General features: G+C 39.9%; 2 protein-coding genes across 2 annotated transcripts in view; both read right to left on the bottom strand.

Moving 5' to 3' along the window:
• LOC103511048 (cytochrome P450 4C1-like) overlaps window positions 1-1,550 on the bottom strand; it is an 18,275-nt gene extending 16,725 nt beyond the window's left edge. Inside the window, exon 1 of the mRNA XM_026824925.1 lies at window positions 1,301-1,550. Within this exon, the coding sequence (XP_026680726.1) occupies window positions 1,301-1,488 (188 nt within the window). The 5' untranslated portion in view covers window positions 1,489-1,550. The remainder of the gene's footprint in view (window positions 1-1,300) is intronic.
• A 4,527-nt stretch (window positions 1,551-6,077) lies between these two features.
• On the bottom strand, window positions 6,078-8,326 carry LOC113468182 (probable cytochrome P450 313a4). Its single transcript, XM_026824924.1, has 4 exons — window positions 8,139-8,326; window positions 7,600-7,805; window positions 6,880-7,280; window positions 6,078-6,088 (listed from the first exon to the last, which is right to left on the bottom strand). The coding sequence occupies exons 2-4, from the start codon at window positions 7,797-7,799 to the stop codon at window positions 6,078-6,080; spliced, it is 612 nt and encodes a 203-aa protein (XP_026680725.1). The 5' UTR covers window positions 7,800-7,805; window positions 8,139-8,326.
• Between the last annotated feature and the right edge of the window lie 730 nt (window positions 8,327-9,056).

Below are 9,056 nucleotides of genomic sequence, written 5' to 3'. Positions count from 1 at the left end.
GCTTCGCGGGGTTGTGCATGGGGTCGCGCTTCGCGCTCCCTTGTTTACGGTCGCGCTGCGCGCTCCCGGGGTTTCGCGAGATATGCATGAGGTCGCGCTTCGCGCTCCCTTGGCTTCGCCCCTGAAAACTAATATCGTCCCTGAGACTTGTCTCGAACTGACTGACTGACTGACTCACTCACTCATACTAATTCTAACCCACTTCTAGATGAGCTAGGAAGATGCGGTTTTCAACATTGGATTTCTTATTTTTTGTAGGTACTGGGAAAAATCGGAAAATACCGAAATTCCAAACCGTTCCCAAGTTATTGACGTTTTTTAGTTCCCCATAAGAAATACACAGGGGACAAGATTTGAGGCCAGCAAAACTTTTCCTGCGTTTAATATTTTCTCTCGCTTTTAGTTTTCAGTTTTCATTTCTCGAGATAAAACTCAGGGACGATATAAGGTCTCAGGGGCGAAGCCAAGGGAGCGCGAAGCGCGACCCCATGCACAACCCCGCGAAGCCCCCGGGAGCGCGCAGCGCGACAACAGTCTGGCAAAACTGCCAGGAGAAGTAAAAATGTACGATATTTCTAGCAGTTTTCAAATTTTCTAGCAGTGTACGGTAATTTGGGAGCATCAATCTGGCAACACTGCACGGGCCTCAAGCTAAAAACAGACTACGCTGACGTGACGAGGGCTGACGTGGGACCACGCGTGAAGAAAATATCTAAACAATGTAGGTATTCGGACGATCACCAACAGATTGATTTGACATGACGCAATAATCGCGTAGCGAACACGCGAAGCCCCCGGGGGGTGGAGGGGGGCGAAGCCCCCCTCCCGAGCACGAAGTGCGAGTATACTGTGTAGGGTATCGACGCGTAGATTTATTTTCTACTGTTCTCACCAAAATCAAATCTCAAATTCTTTGTGGTAAAGCAGAGGCTGACGTAGGACCACGCGTGAAGAAAATATCTAAACAATGTAGGTATTCGGACGATCACCAACAGATTGATTTGACATGACGCAATAATGTGGGATTATACTGTGTAGGGTATCGACGCGTAGATTTATTTTCTACTGTTCTCACCAAAATCAAATCTCAAATTCTTTGTGGTAAAGCAGAGCTGTGAAACCTGAACAGCTGAACACACTGTACGATATGTATAAAAATAAAAAAAAATAAAATACCTACATGTCTTATTTATTACTTTGAAAAAATATTCATGTAGAAATATTACTTCCAAAATATTCGTAGAAAAATTGAAAAAAATTATTAATAAAAAACAACACAATAGGACCAATCAATAATTACCTTGTTGTGTCAAACGTATCAATATAAGCCCTCGTGATAACCTCCATTGAGAAAAAGCTCTTCAACATGAGAAGTGGAGCTCCTGGTATTTTGAGTCCCAGATAATAGTAGCGTCTATGTTTCCAGACATGGATGAACAAATAGGTGATGAATGTAGACAGGAAGAACGACAGGAATAGCTTGTTCATATCAGGGAACTCGTTGGAAAGGAAACAAGGCGAAGGAACTTGGTTGGCGGTACAGCCTACAGGTTGGCGTAGTAGCGTCTATGTTTCCAGACATGGATGAACAAATAGGTGATGAATGTAGACAGGAAGAACGACAGGAATAGCTTGTTCATATCAGGAAACTCGTTGGAAAGGAAACAAGGCGAAGGAACTTGGTTGGCGGTACAGCCTACAGGTTGGCGCTAGTTATAAACGTTTTTTAAACTTACTGTAAACCAAGAGCTTTAGGAGATTAGATTATTTTGAAATCAAACCGAAATTGAAAAAAAGTGCGATCGGATAACTGTTTTTAAATTCAACGAAAAGGAAAAAAAAATATTACACTTACTAGTCAGCCGGATTATAAAAAAATGCAGTTTTGAATGTAAGGATCATGTTATTTATTAGTGTATTATCACACAATATGGCTACAGGCCATATTTCTGTCTGGTGAGAAAAACAAAGTGATTATATGTAATTTAAATGATTTGTGAGTAGTGTAAACAGTGGCTATGATAAAAAAAAAAATCTGGTGTGAACATCACACGACAAATATGGCTACAGGCCATATTTCTGTCTGGTGAGAAAAACAAAGTGATTATATGTAATTTAAATGATTTGTGAGTAGTGTAAACAGTGCCTATGATAAAAAAAAAAATAATCTGGTGTGAACATCACACGACTTTCTATTACGTTTGCCGAATACGTACTTGAGAAAATTCTAATTTCCCAGCCGAAAGAGGCGGCCGATTTTTGGTGGAAAATTTTCCATCATAAAATACTCCCCGTGTAATAAGGAATCATATGAAGTAGGTATCAAAAGAAATTGGATTATTTTATTTTTTTTTTTTTAAATTTATACCCATATGAAGCAACATTGCCCGATTTTTACCAAATTGTTACAGTCGCGCGCGTTTTTGACTCTAGGACAAACCGTTCTTTAGATATTTGTATACAACATTTTCCCATTTAAACCTGTAGTGGGTACAGATCATGAGACACACACACCCCATTCATAATAGGTAGGTAGGTAAAGTCGCGCGCGTTTTTGACTCTAGGACAAACCGTTCTTTAGATATTTGTATACAACATTTTCCCATTTAAACCTGTAGTGGGTACAGACCATGAGACACACACACGCCATTCATAATAGGTAGGTAGGTAGGTAATAGAAAGTAAAAATAAATTTGAAAACTATCATTATTTCACACGTGTCGTGGCTTACAGAATTTTTTATTTCAATTAATAATGATGCACTTGAAGATTCATATCTGTGCATAATTGCACGTACCTAGGTGATTATTCTAATTAACATCAGAGATGAAGATCGATGTTTATTTTTTGTTGACGCAATAATATACAAATAAATAATAATAATATAATAATTACTATAGTCTACTTTGAGGCGAATAGCCAATAACATGCCATTGCTCACATGGTCACCCATCCAGATATATATAATAATAATATAATAATTACTATAGTCTACTTTGAGGCGAATAGCCAATAACATGCCATTGCTCACATGGTCACCCATCCAGATATTATAAACTGTTCCATTTCATTTTCGACAGACTGTAGAGGAATAATAATAACAGTGATAGTGTAAGAATAGGAAACATCGAACCTGTCCCTGATGTATACAAATCCTTTCCGCCGTTTTTATTTCGTAGCAATGAAACAACTGCTACATTAGACGCATGTGGCCTGTGTCGTAGCATGCCCATCCCACAGTGTGCCTCTCATCAGATGCGGTGTTGGGCTGGCTTACTTGTAGGCGTTGTTGTTGTTGGTGGCCTGTGTAATGTGTGACTGGACATACTGTCGTTCTGATGTATACAAATCCTTTGTAGAACTAGTAAAAACCATCTCCCGTAAACACATATCAAGAGGCTGCAGGACCAGTTACATCCCAGGCCTAACTAAGAATAGCGAAGAACTGCTAAAACGATATGAGGAAGCATCTGATGTATACAAATCCTTTGTAGAACTAGTAAAAACCATCTCCCGTAAACACATATCAAGAGGCTGCAGGACCAGTTACATCCCAGGTTCCCAGGCCTAACTAAGAATAGTGAAGAACTGCTAAAACGATATGAGGAAGCACATGAAGAAGATCCCTTCACAGATGTAACGATTTAGTTAGGCGAAGAACTCCTCACATCACTCATGGAATAAAAGAGAGAAAGATGGTGCAAACTAATGGATAGTCTTGACATGAAGGGTAACAGCCGAAGAGCATACCGACTCTTGAAGGATCTGAGCAACGATCCATCTAACCCGCAGCATGTCCAGACTACAGTAAAACCTGATCAAGTCGCACACCAACTGCTCAAAAATGGTAACACGAACTTCAAGATAAAGAAGATAAAAATACAGCGGGAAATAAACGAAAACCACTTCCTGGAACAACCGTTCATGGTTGGTGAACTACAAGAAGCAATCAAAATGATGAAAAGCAACAAAGCAGCAGGCATAGACGATATCAGAATGGAACGGATAAAGAATTTTGGAACAGAAACTTTGAAATGGGTTACATCGCTAATCAAAAATTGTGTGTCGTCATTACAAATACCGAGACTCTGGCGAAAAGCCCACTTAATTGGACAACTTTGAAATGGGTTACATCGCTAATCAACAATTGTGTGTCGTCATTACAAATACCGAGACTCTGGCGAAAAGCCCACTTAATTGGAGTTTTGAAGCGGGGCAAAGATCCTGATGACCCAAAAAGCTATAGACCCGTCTCCCTACTCTGTCACCTTTTCAAAGTAATGGAAAGAATGGTCCTCAACAGAATAACTGAACACGTTGATGCAAATCTAATCCCTCAACAAGCAGTCCAGATCTTAAACCTAAACCAACATATTGAGGACGGTTTTGAACGAAATGAAATAACTGGAGTAGCATTTCTCGATTTGAGCGCGGCCTACGATACCGTGAACCATTGCAGACTTACCCAGATTATAAATAAAAAATTGGAGAAGAGGAAAAAAATATACCCACAAATTGAATTTTTGAATGTTCAATCAATCTTCTTTATGTTCATAAATAAATAAAAATGGTTTATGTTAAAAAAAAAAAAAATATTTTTAAATAAAATTTCAAAGGCCAATGGAGCAAAAATAAAAAGTAGATATCTAATGTAAAAGATCGTTTCAACCGCAACTGGTATTCAAATTTGTATAAACTACTCTTGGTTCAAGTCGGATATCATTCTACTTTAAAATCCACTCCACATGTTGCTCTTAGAATCATGTTTAGACTCGCCAAACTCATAAAGTTCACTGGATCAAAGGCTTGATGCCTTTTCGCAAAAGGTGCTAGTTTGTTCGCTAAGATGCTCGATTCTTGGAAAAAAATTTCAACGTAAGATTTCAGCGCGGAAAGTTTGAAAGCAGAGGATCCAATGATCTTTCTTCGATGAGCCCATTTTGGAATGAGATTCTCACGAAATATGCCATTCTTTATTGCCTCGTCGAGAAATCGATAGAAGTCGGCCTTTTGCAGATTGTCTCGGAGTAGATCATGTGTGAGGTCAGGATCCATAACGAAAATGATCCCACACAGTTCCGCGGGCCGCTACTGAATGGAAGATAGGCGTTCGGATTTCTTCGGGAGATTTCGGAAGGTAGAAATCGGTCGGGTTGAAAACAGTGAGGGTTTGACCAGTGGCGCGGATCACGGTGGATTTGGTAAATGAATGCGGCGACCATCGCCCCTGAAAAATAAATATGTAAGGGTTATATTTTCAGGCTACGCCGCCACTGCATTAACAACGACCGACGGGCCTTAAGCTGAGAACAGACTACGCTGACGTGACGTTGGATGGCGCAGTATGACGAGGGCTGACGTGGGACCACGCGTAAGGGTTATATTTTCAGGCTACGCCGCCACTGCATTAACAACGACCGACGGGCCTTAAGCTGAGAACAGACTACGCTGACGTGACGAGGGCTGACGTGGGACCAGGTGTGAAGAAAAAATCTAAAAAATGTATCCGGACGATCACCAACAGATTGATCTGACGTGACGCAATAATGCGTGGGATTATACCTACTGTGTAGTAGGGTATCTGACGCTTTACCACGCCATCTACGAGTCAGGTCCAAATCTTTTGATTTGGACCTGACGCGTAGATGGCATTATTTCTTTTCTAATTTTCTCACCATTGGGTATTGTATATTTTCCTGCTTGTGTTTCTCGAGTTATATTTCTTGCTATGATGGGTGCGGCAGGGTATAGTCTTAACGTTTCTTTGATAACCCGGGTTTAGGTCTTACCAATGGGTATTGTATATTTATCTGCTTGTATTTCGCTGGTTACATGTCTTCCTATGATGGGTGCGGCAGGGTATAAGCGTAGATGGCATTATTTCTTTTCTAATTTTCTCACCATTGGGTATTGTATATTTTCCTGCTTGTGTTTCTCGAGTTATATTTCTTGCAATGATGGGTGCCGCAGGGTATAGTCTTAACGTTTCTTTGATAACCCGGGTAAGAAGGTGTAGTTCTTGGATTTGATCGTAGGTCGGGACGGTCTCGGGATCGTCTCCGAGAACTTGGACGATCTCATCGTAGACCTGGGAAGAGATGGAGAGAAAATTAGGATGAAACAAATTTCATGATCCTGTTATGTAAATGAAAACGGTTCTTTCGAAATGCTTTATATCTATAGAAAATTAGGATGAAACAAATTTCATGATCCTGTTATGTAAATGAAAACGGTTCTTTCGAAATGCTTTATATCTATACCCATCCGAGAAAGGAAAAGTTTCGTTAAAAAATTTCCACCCCGGCCGGGATTTGAACCCAGCATCTCCGAGTTGAGAGCTTGGGCTCTTAACAACTAGGTCACACAAGTTAAGACCACTAAAAATTCCGCAAGCAGGAGTCTCCTCAACCACCCAGATGCCGGTAGCAACACCTGCCGCCCCCGCGACCATCTCCAGTCAACACACATGCCCGCGGTGTGGGCGGACATGCAGATCAAAGGCCGGACTGACAAGTCACATGAGGAGCTCAACATGCCTGGGACCAATTGGGACAAATGCGGCAACATCGGGTCGATGAAACGCCCTATATCATGTATGTATGTATGTATATATGTATAGTCATATTATGACAGTAGGGTTAGAGACCCGAGTTCAAAGTCAAGTTAATGAAATTGACACATATCAAGGTCAAATTAAAGGTACAGGCAACGATATACATAGCTATCTCACGCGTAATCAATAATGAAATTCTGTTTCCTGTTAATGTATGTAGGCCGGGCGGCGCTTCGAACTCTTGACGTTCGCGCGCCTCCCGGCACGCTTGATTATCTGGTCTATTGCAAATATTTCAACGATTCGATTCAAATATTTCAACGTACTTTGCTGTATTTTAAAATCCACTCCACATGTTGCTCTTAGAATCATGCTTAGACTGGCCAAACTCATAAAGTTCACTGGTTCAAAGGACAGATGCGTTTTCGCAAAAGGTGCTAATTTGTTCGCTAAGATGCTCGATTCTTGGAAAAAAATTTCAACGTAAGATTTCAGCGCGGAAAGTTTGAAAGCAGAGGATCCAATGGTTCTTCTCCGATGAGCCCATTTTGGAATGAGATTCTCACGAAATATGCCATTCTTTATTGTCTCGTCGAGAAATCGATAGAAGTCGGCCTTTTGCAGATTGTGTCGGAGTAGTTCATGTGTGAGGTCAGGATCCATAACGACAACAGCCAGCTTTGGACCCAACCAAACCTTGCCCATTGTTTTGAGTTTGTTATTTGACCTGAAACAAAACGTCATGCAGCGTTCTCACCATCCCTGTACTTAGGATATGGAAGTAAAAAAAAAGAGTAAAAAAGAAGAAGATTCAAGGACATACAATATGTATGTATCAATTTTCATCAAAATCGGACCAGGCAATCGCGAGTTATAGCGGAACAAACAAACATTCAAACATCTAAACCAAATGCAAACGGTCGAGTTGAAACGTGGACCTTCACTTCGTTCGGTCAATTAAAAAATATATCATTCAGTTAGAATTGTATGTATTTCCAATTGAAATATTCTCAAAATAATAATAAAATGATAAGAACAATAATTACCTTGTTGTGTCAAACACATCAATATAAGCCCTCGTGATGGCCTCCATGGAAAAAAAGCTCTTCAAGTATAGTAGTGGAGCTCCAGGTATCTTGTGACCCAGATAATAGTAGCGTCTATGTTTCCAGACATGGATGAACAAATAGGTGATGAATGTAGACAGGAAGAACAGCCACAGCTTGTTCATATCAGAGAGTAACATTATAAGCTAGGTAAGTCAATATCACGGAAATGTGAAAAATCTGGTGTGTACGTCACACGACTTTCCTTATCCTATTCAAAAAAAATTTTATGAGTGTTCTTCTACCGCTACTTTTACAATATCTCCAACCGTTTAGTCAGTATAGCTGAAAACCGCCAAAAAGCAGTCAAAATACCGCCAACCGCAGGACCTATCTCAATCAAAAGTTTCGCGTTGCATTCTTGTCACATTTGTGGATTACATACCAAATTTCAAGTCTCTAACTCATACCGTTACCGAGATATTATTGATTTATACCGAAAACCGCCAAAATACTGCCAACCGTTGCACCGATCTTACCCCAAAAGTTTCGTGTCATACGCACATCAGACAGCTACATACCAAATTTCAAGTCCCTGGTTGAACCTCGCTTGGTTTAACTTTAACCTCGCTTGGTTTAACTTCAATAAAAGGTTCAATAGGAGAACTGTGTACTTAAATGAAACGAAAAATGCACTAGCTAGTCAGCCGGATTGTGAATGCAGTTTTGCATATAACGATCAGGCTATATCGATTTCCCTAATCGATACATACGATGTAATATTGTTTATGTTGTATAAAATAAACCACTTCAGTCGATCATTTAAGACCGGTTTTAGCGTCACCTATGTTAAGCTACGCCGAGCAAGGCCAATAAATGGATGGGTGACTTCAAGGAATAAACGGATAACGGGCTTTAGTCTTGATTTTAAATCATTACCTACATTAAAGTAAAATCGAAAAATCAAATCAAGAATAATAATAAACTGAATATTAAACAAATTAGGTAGGTACATAGGTACTGATTTTCTTTAACCACGATCGAATAAACTACGGGCTAAAAAATTCCCGGAGGGACGGGCCCAGCTTGTTATGTGTTACGTACAAGACGTCATGTTACAATTTTTTCTCTCTTGCAGGTGTAATTTTCTAAAGGTTTCTTTAAAATAATAACACATACAGATAGGTACTATAGGTAGGTAGGTAGGTAGGTACCTATATACTACCTATCTTCTGTTGTACTTTTTTCATCTGACCTGATTTTGTCAGAAACACACAATATTTTTCCCAAGAAAAAAAGAAGAAGAAGGAGGAGGAGAAGAAGAGGAAGAAGAAGAAATTGGGACAAATGCGGCAACATCGGGTCGATGAAACGCCCTATATCATGTATGTATGTATGTATATATGTATAGTCATATTATGACAGTAGGGTTAGAGACCCGAGTTCAAAGTCAAGTT

This window comes from Diaphorina citri, unplaced genomic scaffold (assembly GCF_000475195.1).
Source record: "Diaphorina citri unplaced genomic scaffold, Diaci psyllid genome assembly version 1.1 scaffold668, whole genome shotgun sequence".
NCBI lineage: Eukaryota > Metazoa > Arthropoda > Insecta > Hemiptera > Psyllidae > Diaphorina > Diaphorina citri.
Note: the sequence above shows the minus strand (reverse complement) of the source record. Positions and strands in the feature narration are given on the sequence as shown.

Excerpts from the sequence above, each read along its gene's own strand:
- LOC113468182 (XM_026824924.1), bottom strand. The coding sequence starts at position 7,799 with ATGTTACTCTCTGATATGAACAAGCTGTGGCTGTTCTTCCTGTCTACA. Across the intron at positions 7,281-7,599 it reads GATGTGTTTGACACAACAAG|GTCAAATAACAAACTCAAAA; the intron begins GTAATTATTGTT and ends GTTTTGTTTCAG.